Below are 16,146 nucleotides of genomic sequence, written 5' to 3' on the forward strand. Positions count from 1 at the left end.
TCTCCCAGCCCTCCTGCCTTGCCGCCATCTTCCCCCCCGACCATGGTGGCTCTGTGCTGTGCTTTGGTGTCTAACGGCCCTTTCCGCTCTCTTGCAGTGCCTTTCCGAGAGACGCCCAGCTACACGAAGCGGCGGCGGCTGCTGGGCGCGGGCGGCCTGGCCTCCCCACGCGTGCTGCAGCGCTCAGCCAGCGACAACAACCTGAAGGCCGAGAGCCGGGCGTCCTACTCGCCGGTGCCGTCGCTGCGCAGCCTCCCGCCACAGCTGCTGGCGCAGATGCAGGAGGCGGCGGCGGCGGCGGCGGACGGCAGCGTGGGCAGCTCCGGCAGCGCCCGCAGCGCACACAGCCGCTCCCCGTCCCTGCAGCGCGTGCAGGAGGAGAGGGAGGCCGACGTGCCCTCGCTCCGCAGGAGCAGCCGCGGCAAGGCCAGGTGAGGGGTCGGGGGGAGGCAGCTCCGTGCCATGGCCCGTGCGTGCTGTGGGCCCCACCAGAGACACCGTGGGCCAGCGGGCGAGGAGCGGGGAGGCTGGCGGAGCCCACGGAAGCCCCACGTCCCCTGTCTGTGTTGCTCTGGCTCAAGCACCGAGGGGTTCGTTCCTTGATTTCCTCAGCCCTCGCTCTCATCTCATGTCTCAGGGAAGTGGTGAGTGCATCAACGCCGCGTTGTGCCGGTTGTTGCTATGACAATGATGCATCTTGAAAACCAACACTTCGAGGTGGCACATTGTGGATGAGCGAACACCTAACGCTGGTGTCCCGCCCGGCCGGTGATAGCGGTGGTTGCAGTTAGCAGTGTTCTGCCAATGGGCCATGGTGGTGGCCTTGCTCTCCTGGACCCACCAGGCCCGGAGTGGCAGATGGGTGCCCTCGCCTGACCCCCTGAGAAGTGCAGGAGCCTTCCCTGTGTGTTCTGTGGTTATGATGGACCACGGGTATTGGGAGCGATGCAGAACTTGTGTCCTCCTGCTGCTTCCCATCCCTTGCTGTCCACGTGCGGCGCGAGTGTCAGCTGTGACACTGCTCGCCACTGCTGGCACTTGCCTGCAGCTGGGAGCCAGGTCTGGGTGCCCACTTGATACAGGGGGATGGCTGCCGCTGCCCTCAGACAGCTGAGGTCTGGCTGCTTCAGCTCAGAACCCCCCGTGTGCTGGGTGTGCTGGAAGGCGTCCCTGCCTGTGGTGGGGTTTGGAACTGTGTGAGTGCAAGGTCCTTTCCAAGCCAGGCCAGTCCATGGCTCTTTGAGGTGCTGCGGAGAGTCTTTGGGGTCGAGGGTCCCTTCGGTGACAACTGGGCTCAGGCTTTGCTGTTAGTGGAGAGGACAGACCGACCACAGTTGTGGCTGATGTGAAGTGATATCTGCTCAGAGAGGACTAATGAGAACCTCTGGTACCGTGAGGCCAGAGCAGGAGTTCAGAGCATGGGCACCAGCTCTGCCTTGTAGCTGTGTTCACTAATGTCCAAATGGATTTGAGCGTTGAAGAGTCAGTCTGCATATGGCAGCTATTTACATTAGCTCCAGAGCAGGAACAGCTCAGAGGCCCTTTGAGCCAATCTAAATAATTTTGGGGAAAAGAAACATGTCAGTGAATAAAAAATAATGAAGATAAATGTAAAATAGCTACTGGAGGAGAAAAAAGTGACCCAGTGAAGTACCTGAGAAGATTCTTAATGATAGTTTAACTCAGGAGGAGTTGCAGGATGACTCTAAAGAGCTCAGCGGAGGCCTCTGCTCAGTGGCAGCTTGAGCATAGTATTCAGCACTCTTGGATGACCAAAGTGTGATGGATGATGGATGATCATACAGAAAACAGTCTAATGCCTCAGCCAGAATCAGTGATGACACCTCTGGGTGCTGCAGCCCAGCCTGGGCACTGCCTGTCAGCAGGAGCAGTAGGAGCTGAAGGGTTCAGAGATGTTCACAGGAGCGGGATCATTACCTTAGAAACAAGAGGAATATAGGAAGTATGTTAAAAACATTGAAAATGCCACATTCTTGGCTGAGGGAAAGGGGGAACCTCTGCCTGTGTCAAGGCACAAGGAGGGAGGAACTTGCAATAAGAGGAGTAGGAAGCACACTCAAACCAGTACAAACCAGTGGGTTTTCCACACCCTGCAGTGAACTCAGAATTCAGTGCCTTGGAACCTGCTGAAGCTACAGCACAGTGCATTAGGAGGCTGGTGTGGCTGAAAAGAATACTGTGGGCTTCTGTAATCAGAGGTTTGGGAAGTGTTCCCAGAAGTACCTGGAGCAGCTGATGGCCAGGCAGGAGCAGGGCAGCAGGAAGGAAGGGTTGAGCCATTCCCAGCCAGGCAGTTCCCAGGAACGGGAAAGTAGGATCATGACTGGGCTGGAGACACAGGGGGGTTGGGGTCCGCCATGAGCAGCAGCACGAGGGGGATGTACAAGTGGGTTTGTAGTGCTGCAGCAAGATACAGTGGTCAGCAGCAGGGTGCAGTGGTCAGCAGTGGGTGCAGTGGTCAGCAGCAATGGGTGCAGTGGTCACCAGAGGATGCAGCGGTCAGCAGAGGGTGCAGTGGTCAGCAGTGGATTCAGTGGTCAGCAGCAGGGTGCAGTGGTCAGCAGTGGGTGCAGTGGTCAGCAACAATGGGTGCAGTGGTCAGCAGAGGGTGCAGTGGTCAGCAGTGGATTCAGTGGTCAGCAGCAGGGTGCAGTGGTCAGCAGTGGGTGCAGTGGTCAGCAGAGGGTGCAGTGGTCAGTAGTGGATTCAGTGGTCAGCAGTGGGTGCAGTGGTCAGTAGTGGATTCAGTGGTCAGCAGCAGGGTGCAGCGGTCAGCAATGGGGGCAGTGGTCAGCAGAGGGTGCAGTGGTCAGTAGTGGATTCAGTGGTCAGTAGTGGATTCAGTGGTCAGCAGTGGGTGCAGTGGTCAGCAGTGGGTGCAGTGGTCAGTAGTGGATTCAGTGGTCAGCAGCAGGGTGCAGCGGTCAGCAATGGGGGCAGTGGTCAGCAGTGGGGGCAGTGGTCAGCAGCAGGGGGCAGTGATCAGCAATGGGGGCAGTGGTCAGCAGTGAGGGCAGTGGTCAGCAATGGTTGCAGTGGTCAGCAGTGGGTTAGAACTGGATGAGCTTTAAGGTCCCCTTCAACCCAACCCACGCTGTGACTCTGACACTCTAAGTGACACATCACCCGCTCACAGCGCTCCTGTTCAGCAGGATGCTGTGCGCTCACCAGTGCTCAGAGCAGCTCATTAACAGCAGCATTTTGTGTAACTCGGTGTTTCTTTCACTCCTGTTTGGCCTTTTCACCCTCCTGGTCTGTTCCCAGGGTGGTTGTGTCGGTTTGACAGAGCTGCTGTGTCGGGCGATGCGGTGATCCCTATCACTGAGGGCTCCCATCCCAGGGATGTTTCATTTTCCGACAAGAAAGCCTTTGCTGTGTGCTAAGTGACAAGTCATCGCATCCATAAACATGTGGAGTTCTCACACGTCTTGCTCCAGAAGTTGTGCAGAAAAATTCCTTCTGGATCAGATTTTTATTAGAATATCAGGTAAATGTAGTGTCTGCAAATGTTACCCCAAAACTCTTCTCTATGGGAAAAGTCCCCAGCAAAACTCTGATTGTTTTGCAGATGTATTCCAGATGGCAAAGGGAATGTAAATGAGCACAAGCTCAGCGCTGGCATCTCGGCTTGTCCAGCAGTGATGCGCAGCAGCCCCTCGCACTGTGTCCTACAGCCTCAGTGCTGGCTCTCAGCGCTGCTGGCTGCAGGAGATGTTCCTCATCTGTGTTTCCCCCTTGACTTCAGCCACACCAATAGTTCTGGTGGCCGAGTCCTCCCGTGGGCTTCTCTTGTGGGAGCACAGGTCTGACCAAGCAGCAGGGCTGGGGGTGCAAACCCAGGGTGGACTCCAGGCTCCTGGGAGCCCTGTCTGTCTCAGCTGGGGGGCTCTTGACCATGGTGCATCCCTGCAGCAAGGGATGGACCATGGTCGGTCCATAGCTGATGTGTGCAATCCATGTTGCTGGAGTAAGGTCAGAATCCATATTTCTCCCATTGGTGAGTGCAGTTCTAGCACAGATGAGCAAGTCAGCAAGAGGGAACTGTGGGCCCTCACCAGCTGTGAAAATCATCTATGGAAACAGGACAATTGTCTATTTATTTTCATAATGGAATTTCTACTCCCACAGAATTCAGAAGTATTTGAGAAGTATTTGAGAGTATTGCCATCTGTGCAGCAAGGGATGGACTGTGGTCAAGATCTTCCCAAATGGGGCAGGCAGGATTCCAAGGAGCCTAGTGTGAAGGACCTGGGTGATGCTGGACGTTAATCCACCCCAGCAGTGCCTGGGTGAGCCTTTCACAGTGTGTCCCCAAATGCTGGTTGGTGGCTGGCTGCTGTGGTGCTAATAATCCACTGCAGGGAGTGAGCCCTGGGGCTGGCTGTTGCTGATGCAGTTGGCTCTAAATCCCCCAGTTCTGCTGGGGAGCATCAGAGGTCCAGGGAGGAGCAGTGGGAAGGGTCTAACCCACAGACCTCCACTGTGCTCACCCCGCCTGTTCTTGGGAACCCTGTGATGAACGTGCCCAATGTTTCCCTCACTCCTGCCTCTCCCTGTCCCCACCACTCGGAATTCTAATGTCCGTTCTGAGTATTTCTTCCTCTAGTTTGCTTTGCTATGTTTGCTCCACATAGGTGCAGCGAAGAGCTCCCTCACGTGCCCTTCACAGGTGTCTTGCACATGCTGAAGAACACTTGCCACATTTTCCTTGATGTCATCTCCTGTGCTGGCTGTTAAGCCCCATTGCCTCGCCCTTCCCAAAGCTCTGTCTTCTCCAAGCTCCTGCTGTGGCTCTTCTCTAGGCTCCCCTGCCCCAGTGCTTCCCTGTGGCATGGTGTTGGAGCAGGCACTCTGCAGAGCAGTGGAGTTAGGCTGTGTGTTTCCCAGGCTGTAGTTGACAGCTGCTCATCCTGTGCTCTGTGGTGTGATGTGTGACTCACACTCAGTGTGTGATAGCCTTCATGGCTTATACCCCTCAGACGCCACCACATTACCGGTGTTTCCCTGTCTGAATCCTTGTGCAGTTGATGATTCCTGTGTAGATTCAGTACCTGGAGGTTATCAGGATCCTGTTCTTTGGAGTGTCTTGCATCCGCTTTAGAGCACCTGTAGATTTGGCAGGGATCTTCTCCACTCCATTGTTGGGTGTGCTGAAGGAGATGCTGACCTGTGCACAACCCCGTTCACAGCCCCTGGGTACATGTCCATGGGGAGGCATCAGGGGTCATTCTGTGCCCACCATTCTGGGTGGTCTCGGGGCACGTGTGGGGCCAGAAGGAGCCCAGCCAAGGCCGATGTGTGCGGCTGCTCCTCTCACCCTCTGTCCTTGACAAATCCCTTCTGCCTGTTGCTGTGTTGCTTCCTTCCAGGCAGGTGCAAACACTTCAGCTTGTTATTTGGTCTGATGTTGTTTTTCATCATGACAGTGTTCTTAAGTCTTCTTCTCCCCCCCGTTTGACCATTTGCTACTTTCCGCCCTTTTGGATGCACTCTCTATAACATGAGCCTTCAAAGATGACCTCAGTTGTTCTTCGATTGCTTTAATCTGTTCTAACTTCCTCCCCATGTGTAGTCAGGCAATCCAAACGTTCTTAATTAATTTCTGCTCCTGGTTTCCAGGTAGGATCTTAACTCTCTGCCTCTGAAATCTCGTGGTTGATCTCTGATTTAAAGACAAACAAGTACTAAGCACATTGGTGTTTCTAGCTCCATCCATTGAAAGCTTTCACTCTCTTAATCAGCCAAAGGAGCACCAGTAATTACCGACAATTTCTGGGATCTTCTTGCTGTCAGTGTATTTACCTGCTTCTCTCAATGGTGGCGTTTCCTCTCATGCTTGTGCTGTCCACAAGTTTGCTTCTTTTGGCTTGTGCTTTTCCTTCATGTGTGTCCATAGCGAACACTCGTGTTTTCCAGTGCAGTCTGGAACTGCAGTCCATGCAGTGTGTTCCAATTCAATGACTGGCTTATGGTTTCTTACTTCACTGCTTATGCACCCCCCACATTGGGGTAGGTCTGAAGTCTGTTTTCCTTTGCCATCCTCATCATAGCATCGTGTAGTAGTTCGGGGTTTTAACCTCTGGAGGCTCATCTCTGTCCCATCCTGCACTGCCCTTTCATTTATCCTTGCCCTAGGATTCAAGAACGGCTGGAGTTTGGCCTCAAAAGGCATTGCTCATATTTTGCTGGTCTTTCTCGCTTTCTTCCTAAGAAGTGCCAAACACTTATCATCTCATGGTTGTTCCTGCCAACATTACCTCTGCCTTCACATTTCCAGCCACTTGGAATCAAAATGCTAAAAGAGCTTCTATGGCTGTTTTCTGCACCTCCACTATAAAAATTAATTGTTGTGAATATCATCCAGGAGCGGGCAGTGTCCTCATCCTCCCCAGCAGGTCTCTGGATAAATGCAGTCTCTTCTTAGCCCATCCCTGGCAGTGTTCAAGGCCAGGTTGGACACAGGGGCTTGGAGCAAGCTGCTCCAGTGCAAGGTGTCCCTGCCCGTGGCAGGGGTTGGAGCTGGAGGAGCTTTAAGGTCCCTTCCAACACAAACCACTCTGGGATTCTGTGATCATCCCTAAGCCCCATAAGCTTGCATCAGAGGGGCATAGCGCATGACACTGGCTCAGAATAGACATCTGCCAAGGCTGGTATCTTGTCTGATGGCTGCTCCTGGCATGTGCCTAAAGAACAGGACACGTGCTGAGGAAACAGGGAGTGTTTTCCCCACACTGAAATATCTCCTTCTTTGGTCCTACCCGTGAGCATCTCTGCAACAGGGGTTGTGCTTTGCTTCTCCGTGGCTGCTGCAGAGTCCTGCTCAGATACATTCTCTCATAAGGACTTCAGGTAGCACTGTGCTCTTCAGCAGGTGACTGCAGAGAACATCCTTTTCTAGCACCAACACTGACAAGCTTTGGCACTTTTCCACCTCAAACATACATCCTTCCTCTGAAATTGCTAAAACTGTGGTTATTGCATCAACTGGAACCTGGGGACTTGATTTCTAATATTCTTGACCTCTCCTTGGGGGATTTAATAAAATAAATGCCTTGTCCCAATATCTCTTTTTTGTATTATTACTTTTAACAGTATTAACTGATTCAGTACTCCCAAGCCCTTTTATTCCTCAACAGTGTGAATGAGATCTTTGCCCTAAGTACTAAGTCACACAATATATTTATTTATTAAAAGCCTCAGATGATTTGTTTTCTGTCCCTGCCTTTGGGAAGGGTGAGATCTGCTTCATTTGTTCCGCCTTCATCAGGGAGTTGAGAAGAAATTGCCACAATTTGTTCCATTCTCTCCTCTGTGCCTCGGTTTGCATCTTGGAATCAGCTGCTGATCTGAGGCCCCTCCTCATCTCAGCTGTAGCCTTGTTCCCCCCCTGCAGCAGCTCCTCAGAATTAGATGGGGGGGGGGGGGGGGGGAACCTGAAGGTGGGTGGTGCAAGAGCCACCACTTCTCTGGATGCTCCTGGGGTCACCAGGCTGCTTATGGTCCTTCTGTGCTGCTTGCAGAAACGCCAACACTGTGCCCAGCACCTCGGGTGTGATGGTGCATGGTGAGGAGACCAGAGATGGAGTTATCAGAGTGGAGGTGGAGACCTTGTGCAGGAAATATGGGGCGTTTGCCCGGGGGTTACAGGTTTGGAGAGTAATTGAAGTGAGGGACATCTGGAAGTCATCTGGTCCAGCCCTGCCTGCCATCTAAAAGAGAAAACTGGGCTCCAAAAGCTTGTTGGTAACACAGCTGGAAGGGCCACCATGTGTGCTCATGCTCCTGCTCCTGTGGAGGGCTTCGACTGCCCCAGGCAGGGTCAGGCTCTGTATGGGGTTGAGTCAAGCGTATGCAAGAAAGCCTGGTTGGGGCAGCCCCTGGGCGGAGGGGCTGTTCCTGAGCTGGTGCTGGTGCCTGGTGGGCTCTCGGACCGGCCTCATGCCCCAGGGCTTGCCTGGCAGCTCTGGGATCCGCGTCCTGCTGGGGAGTGCCGGAGTTCCCTGGGACTGTGCCCTGTCCATGGAGCCCCTCCACAGCCCCCGTGTGCACCCAGACCCAGCTCCCCTCCACCACCCACCCGCTGCAGGAGAGGGGCCTGCTCCAGCCCAACGTCTCCTCAGGACAGTCTCACCTCGAGCGTGTGAGTGCCCGCCTGCACCACAGACATCCCTGCGCCGCGCGGCTCCCTCTGCGCCTCCAGACCCAGGAGCCAGGGCAAATGCCCCTTGAGTTCTGCTCTACCGAGAGGGAACGTGAGCAATATCCAAGGGAGATCAGCTCCCTGCCAGGCGCGTTTGTCTCTCTAATAGCTTTTCTGTTGCCTCAGCGTTCCCATAAGGATATCTGCTGTCAGTCTGGGGTACCGGGAAGCTTCAGGAATATTTATTTCAGTTGGGCAGCATTAAAATGGGACTCAATCAGATGAGCGGAGATGCTCATCAGAGCACTGTGCTGGGGTGAAGGTGCCTGCCCTGCCTCCGGGACTGCAGGGCCCACTCCTCGGGATGATCCCAGCTTTCGCTGGGCTGTTCTTACCAGATCTCTACCGAATCCTGCAGTGGTTCAGCAAGCACCACGATCCATTTGGCTCTTGCAGGAAATGGAGCTCAGCACCCGGATAAACAGCAGAGCATTCTGACAGGGCTTCACGCATGCTTTTGGTTAAAAGACCGAATTTTGTGTCTGAACTATCTTGAGGAATTCCTGAAATGTGACAGTTTGCAGGACCCTCCTGGACAGCTGTTTTGTTCCAGGTGGACTGGAGCGCTTGGCAGTGCAAAAAGGTCTGGCATGATGGTAGGGTGAGGAGATAGGACAGGTTAGCATTAAATCTGATCTGCCAGGTGGAAGAGGAGATGAGATCCGGGATGGTTAGAGCAGTGTGTGGGGTTTGACCAGTATTTGGGAAGGTTTGGAAGTCTGAGGAGTTTGAATGGCTGCGGGGAGCCAGAGCTGCCATGGAGACCAGCCTCGGTCCTGGGGATGGGGAAGGGCTGAATGCTGAGAGCCGTCGGGAGGTGTATCCCAGACCAGGATCTCTGGGGGTGGCTCATGCTCCATCGATGATTCCCTGGGGACCACTGCCTCTGGAGCACATTGGAGGAGAGGCTGTGCTGATCTGCACATCACGCTGGCACTGCCTGTGCCGCCTCCCAGGAAATCTGGAGCAGGGAATGACAACAGGTTCACTGGGCTCAGCATCTCGAGGAGGGTGACACACTGGGTCAGCTTCAGAAGAGGGATTTCAGAAACAATAGGATTTCATCAGAAAGGCCTGAAAAATCAAAAGCAGAACGACCTCCATGAGGGTGCTATGGGAAGCACTGCATGGTGCTATGGGAAGAGATGCATGAGACAGGACCTTTGGAAGAGATCATAGAATCATAGAATAGTTAGGGTTGGAAAGAACCTAAAGATCGTCCAGTTCAACCCCCCTGCCATGGGCAGGGACAGCCCACACTAAACCATCTCACCCAAGGCTTCGTCCAGCCTGGCCTTGAACACTGCCAGGGATGGAGCATTCACAACCTTCCTGGGCAACCCATTCCAGTGCCTCACCACCCTCACAGGAAAGAACTTCTTCCTTCTATCCAATCTAAACTTCTCCTGTTTAAGTTTTAACCCGTTACCCCTTGTTCTGTTACTACAGTCCCTAATAAAGGGTCCATCCCCGGCATCCCTATAGGCCCCCTTCAGATACTGGAAGCTGCTATGAGGTCTCCATGCACCCTTCTCTTCTCCAGGCTGAACAGCCCCAACTTTCTCAGCCTGTCTTCATACGGGAGGTGCTCCAGTCCCTGATCATCTTTGTGGCCTCCTCTGGACTTGTTCCAACAGTTCCATGTCCTTTTTATGCTGAGGACACCAGAACTGCACACAATACTCCAGGTGAGGTCTCATGAGAGCAGAGCAGAGGGGCAGGATCACCTCCTTCGCCCTGTTGGTCACGCTCCTTTGGATGCAGCCCAAGATACGGTTGCTTTCTTGGCTGCAAGCGCACACTGAAGCCGGCTCATGTTCATTTTCTCATCGACCAGCACCCCCAAGTCCTTCTCCACAGGGCTGCTCTGAATCTCTTTTCTGCCCAGCTTGTAGCTGTCCCTGGGATTGCTCCGACCCATCTGTAGGACCTTGCACTTGGCATGGTTAAACCTCATGAGGTTGGCATCAGCCCACCTCACAAGCATGTCGAGGTCCCTCTGGATGGCATTCCTTCCCTCCAGGGTATCAACCGAACCCCACAGCTTGGTGTCATCGGCAAACTTGCTGAGGGCGCGCTCAATCCCACTGTCCATGTCAGCGACGAAGATGTTGAACAAGACCGGTCCCGACACCGATCCCTGAGGGACACCACTCGTTACTGGTCTCCAGCCGGACATTGAGCCATTGACCACAACTCTTTGCGTGCGGCCATGCAGCCAGTTCTGTATCCACCGAGTGGTCCATCCATCAAATTGATGTCTCTCCAATTTAGAGACAAGGATGTCATGTGGGACAGTGTCGAACGCTTTGCACAATTCCAGGTAGATGACATCAGCTGCTCTACCCCTGTCCATCAGTTCTGTAGCCCCATCATAGAAGGCCACTGAATTGGTCAGGCAGGATTTCCCCTAGTGAAGCCCTGCTGGCTGTCACCAAGCACCTTGTTGATTTTCATGTGCCTTAGCATGCCTTCCAGGAGAATCTGCTCCAAGATTTTGCCAGGCACAGAGGTGAGACTGACTGATCTGTAATTCCCTGGTCGTCTGTTTTCCCCTTCTTGAAAGTGGGGGTTATATTTCCCTTTTTCCAGTCATCACAGGTCACCAATAATACATTGGAGCTGGTCTAGGAGATTATCCCAGAATAAAGGGACTCCTGGGAGTGGCACTCTGGGTTTGGGAAAGACAGCAGGAGCTGCCAAGAGCAAAGTGATGCTGTCTTCCAAAGGAGGAATTTGCATGGACACTGGTGGTATCTGACATCTGCAGCCAAGGTGAGGTCACAGGGCATGAGTGTTCCAAAGCTGAATTCCTTTCCTGCCCTCTCCTCCTGAGCTAGACAGGCACATGGAGGTTTTGGAAGAGAAACTGTCTTCTTGAGCAGAGCACTGTGATGGCAAGTGGTGGTAGTGCCATGCAGCGTGTTCATGTTTAGCAGGTACTGCTTATGGGGGGGGAGAAGGGCTTAAGCTGCAGTGGGATGTCTACCAGGGGATTTCAGTTTCACCAGTCCAAACCATTAAAACCTTACATTATAAATGTCACAATAATGTACAAATAGCATGTTAGAGTGGCTTTCCACCCCCCATCCAGTGTTTTAATCTTTCTCATAGCACAGGGCTGGGAGCAGCAGGATGATGATGGAGGTGAGGAGCAAAGGCCAAATGGGGAATGGAAGTGGGGAAACACAGAGGGTAAAGCAAAGCAGGCCTCTGACTGGAGCTGGTGCTTGAGGGCTTTGAGAGCTTTCCCTGGGTTTCCTCTTGTGTGAGGTTAACACAGGCAGCAGGTGCTTAGGGGTATGATGCAGAGCAGTGCCATCAACTTCATCTAAGAGAAAGAAAATGACCCCTGTTAAGAATGACTGCTGCAGTGAGAGCAGTAAAGCCTCTCACTGCTGTTGCGGTTGGGCTCACAGCCTTGGAGGGCAGTGTGCCAGTCCCTGCTTTCACCCGAGCTGGAGGTGATGTCTGCTCCTGACTCCTGCTCTGCAGCCCAAGAACTGGCAGCAGCAATCCGTCTTCTGCTCTCCTGACTCAGGACAGCCTGGGGCCCTGGGCTCCAGAGCTGGTCCTGGGCCCCCCTTGCTCTGTCCCCTCTTTGCTGGGCCCAGCCTTAGTTATTTTGTGCTAGAGGGAACTGGGGCATGAACGGCGGATGGAGTTTGTTGGTAAATTCAGGTGATTCATCCTGTGAGGAGGAAATCCAGCCAGCTGCTCCATCGTGCTGGACTTCAAATGGGCTGCAATTGCACTGTTCCTTGTCAGTGCCGCCGTGAACCATCCCTGCTCTTTCTGAGGACTCGCTCATTGAAACACAGGATGTACAAAATGGGGTGTAAAATGGTGTCAGTGCCATGATAAGGCCATTCTGTTGCTTGATGGGACACTGTGGGCTGGAGCGGGCTGTCCACCTCCTGTGATGGGGCGTACCTGTTGGGCACGTTGCCTGTGCCAGCCCTGGGGTGAGCCCGTGGGGCTGTGCCAGGGGGCTGCTGGTATCCTTCCCAGTGCACCAATCCCAGACCATTGCTGGGAGGTACCTTTTCCAGACAAGCTCTTCAATCCGCAGAATACATCTGCTTAGGGCTTTTTAACTCCTCCTCTAATTGTCCTAATAATTCCTCTCCTTTTCTCATCTTTTTGTCTCCTTCCCTTTCCTTTCCCTTTCAAGGGGTCTCTGCCTGCAGCTGCAGGGTCTCACTGTGAGTTGCTCACCCCTCACTGTTTACAGAACAGGGGCTGCTGCTCCCCCCAGGCCTATGAGATGCCCCTGAGTGTTCCTCTGCTGGGGACGGGTTGTCCTTGGAAGACCCAGTGTGAGTTTGGCATCGCTGTGGGATCCTGGCAGGATATGAGTGGCTGCGTGGCTCTGAGCAGCGAGGGCAGTGCCTGGAGTGCGGGGGAGCGTGTGACTGAGCAGCCACATCTCCTCGCAGGGACCTGGGAGCAGACAGCAGAGCAGAGTGGGTCAGGGGGTGATGCTGTCCCAGGTGAAGGTTTGCCAGGAGGGAAGCAGCGCTGCAGCGGTCACACTGCAGGGTTGTCTGCTCTGATGCGATGCCCCGCTGCTGGGCTGGTTCCAGTGATGTGTTTTCTGGATAGTGATGTGTCACAGCTCTCAACTTGTGGCTTCCCACATGTTCTCTGTGCATCCAGCTGCTCTCCACAGATATGTTAGTACAACAATATTTCCCTGCTCTCCAGCATCATCCAGCTGTGATCTCTGAGTGCTTCACACTGGGCAGTCCCTTGGAGAGAGATGACAGACTCGCTGTGCTTTGCTCCTGTCTTTGAGGAGCTGCAGGTTATGTCCCTCAGCCCTCCTGTAGTAACTTCACCTTCACCTCCTGCTGCCTGTCTCTGCGTTGGTCCACTGCCCTTCACACTGTCTGTGCCGTTTCAGTGCTGTCTTTCTCAGTGCTGCACCTGCAGCTGGTGCTGGGCTGGAGCCCAGATGTCATTGCAGCCACCGTGGGGAGGCTCTGCCCACTCTGCAGGTACTGCCAGGGATTAAACAGGCATTTGGCAGTGTGAGAGATAGCACAGGAACAGCAGTAATGATATCCTGGTGCCTTTGCATGTGTAATGGCACAGTCTGGTATGAATGTTGTGAGCAGTACTGGGCAACCAGCAACGAACAGATCCGTGTGTGATCACACGGCAGAGATGAATGGTCTGAATTAGTGAGGCCTGGAGATGGTCTTGTATGCAGAGAGGTTGGAAAGAACGGGATTAAACAAGAAGGATGTGATTTAATATGACCACTGGATACCAGAGAGGAACTCTTCATCAGGGACTACAGTGATAGGACAAGGGGTGATGGGTTCAAACTGAAAGAGGGGAAGTTCAGGTTGGAGATAAGGCAGAAGCTCTTCCCTGTGAGGGTGCTGAGGCGCTGGCACAGGGTGCCCAGAGAAGTTGTGGCTGCCCCATCCCTGGCAGTGTTCAAGGCCAGGTTGGACACAGGGGCTTGGAGCAAGCTGCTCTAGTGGAAGGGGTCCCTGCCCGCGGGAGGGGGCTGGGACTGGATGAGCTTTAAGATCCCTTTCAACCATTGCATTAGGACATTTGTTTGGGAGAAGCAGGTCAAAAGTGGGATTACCACAGAACCACGGAATGGTTTGGGTTGGAAGGGCATCTGTTTTCTTCTCTGAGGCTTCAGTGATGTAGTTTGGATTCAGACCTCAAGCCCAGCCTGAACGCTCACCGGTGGGAGGCCAGGTTAATTCAGATGGTAGAAATCCCTGCAGCACAAGCCAGAACAGCCTGCCCACACACAGGCAGGCTTCTTCTGCTTAGAAATTCCCACACCTCCTGACGGGAGCTGTAACATCCCTGATGTAACTCCTGTGAGCAGGACTTCTCATACCATGTCCAGGAGCATCTGTGTGTCCCCAGGTGCTGGGCACAGGCTGCTCCTGCCCAGGGAGCTCCACAGGCTCCTAATGAACAGCAAAGATTCCCTTTACAGCTCAGCATTCCAGTGTTCTTTGTGCCGTGAGTGAGCCCTGAGCCAGTACCAGCTTTAAGCACTCTGCACTGGCAAAACTGAACCCATCCACCGACTCCCTTCACCACACACAGCATCGCTGTGCCCTGCCTGGGCAACCGGCTCAGCACAGCTCTGTGCTCCACGCTGAGGAGCACAGTCAACATTGACAGGCCCAGCTCTGCCTGCTTATCTGCCACCCTGTAAATGAAGGGCTATCTGCTCACACTCACAGAACAGCAGCACTGGGGAAAACACGAGGGGATCACTGCAAGGAGGGCACATGGTGAACGGGAGCCTCCATCCTGCTCCGAACAGACAACCAGCTCTGTGGCTCCTCCAGACAAATCATAGAACCAGACTGGTCTGGGTTGGAAAGCACCTCCAGATCGTTCAGTTCCAACCCCTGCCACAGACAGGGACCCCTTCCACTGGAGCAGCTTGCTCCAAGCCCCTGTGTCCAACCTGGCCTTGAACACTGCCAGGGATGGGGCAGCCACAGCTTCTCTGGGCACCCTGTGCCAGCGCCTCAGCACCCTCACGGGGAAGAGCTTCTGCCTAAGAGCTCATCTCAGTCTCCCCTCAGGCAGGTTAAAGCCATTCCCCTTGGCCTGTCCCTATAGGTCAAAATGCCCAGGAGTTGGAGACTTTGACATTACAATTCTTGTCTCCCTGCCTAGAGATCAGCTCAGGTTTGGCTCTGGTTGGGACAGTGCAAACTCTTGGCTGAGGTGCTGTTTTGGGAGTGTCATTGGTTCCACCTCCAGGACATCAGCTGCAGCTTCTCCCAAGTTCCTCCTGCTCCATGGCATGCACACCCATCCGCTTCCCAGCAGAGACAAGGCATGGCATGGGCACTGCTGCAGCCACAGCCTCCAGGGCACCTCTGCTGCTCCATGGGAAGCTCAGGCAGGCTTCCCAGAGGGGCCAGGGTGGTGAGAGGTGCTCTTCATGAGGCCGGGCTTCAGCCCAAAATGTCTGATGTTTTCAGAATGTTATGTCTTGTTTTACTGCTTATGTGGCTCATAACCAGTGAGCAGAAGAAACTTCCCTGTCAGGCTGCCAAGGGACCCCTGGAGCTCTCTGCTGTGATCCGTATGGAATGACCCTGTGCTGAAGTAGTGATGGGATCACCGCTGCCATTTCAGTGATGCAGCATTTATTACACATTTTTATGAGGCTCCCAAGCTATGGGATCTGCATCCCAAATAGGAGCACGCGTTATGGCTTGGCATGAAATTGCTAATAATGCTGGAACTCAGCACTGCTGACACCAGGCAGCAATCTCGGCTGCTGTAACGTGCTGTTGTTCCCCATTTATGGAGCTATTACTTTATGGTGGGTAGCAGTCTCGCCGGTGGCATTTACTGAGCTGGGCTGCTCGTAGTAAAGGATTCCTTTCAGCTGGTTTTAATCTTTCTGTTCAAATCCCTTCCCGTCTGAAATTTCCCAGGTTTTTCATTGCTTCTGGCTCAGTTTCAGCTAAAATGGACTAGAATTTTTGAAATGAAGCAAGGTGGAGGAAAAATGGTGGCATATATTCTCTGTGTAGACGTGCTTTTAAAAAGCCCCAACATTATAGAAAGCTCATATTTTACATGGGTGTTAGCAGCAAAGCAGATAGGTGACAGTGAGTGCTTCAGAGGGGGTGAATTCTGACTTCGCATGCTAGCAGGGATTAGAAAAATCGGGGTTTGTAGCTGTGTGTTTATTTGTGAATGGCAATCTCTCAATCAGTCTCTAAATGCTGCTGTGGTCAAGGTCATACCTCTACAGAGGGATCTGCCTTGGCTTCACTCCCCCTCTCCTGCAGTCACTTGCTGATCCTTGCCCCAGCCAGTGCCAGGAGTCTTTGGGTGAGCTGCAGATGGAAGGCGGCCTTCGTGAGTGTCAGCACTGTGCCGTGCCCCAGCCTGCCCGTTCTGGCTCCACC

The 16,146-nt window shown here is 53.7% G+C and overlaps 1 protein-coding gene across 1 annotated transcript in view; it reads left to right on the plus strand.

Moving 5' to 3' along the window:
• Positions 1–16,146, plus strand: part of SHANK3 (SH3 and multiple ankyrin repeat domains 3) — a 313,275-nt gene that overhangs the window by 100,309 nt on the left and 196,820 nt on the right. The window contains 1 exon segment of the mRNA XM_057403824.1: positions 98–431. Coding sequence (XP_057259807.1) covers positions 98–431 — 334 coding nt within the window.

Source organism: Pezoporus wallicus, unplaced genomic scaffold (assembly GCF_028554395.1).
Source record: "Pezoporus wallicus isolate ANWC-B61680 ecotype Strahan unplaced genomic scaffold, APGP_CSIRO_Pwel_v1 contig_6978, whole genome shotgun sequence".
In the NCBI taxonomy this organism is placed as follows: Eukaryota; Metazoa; Chordata; class Aves; order Psittaciformes; family Psittacidae; genus Pezoporus; species Pezoporus wallicus.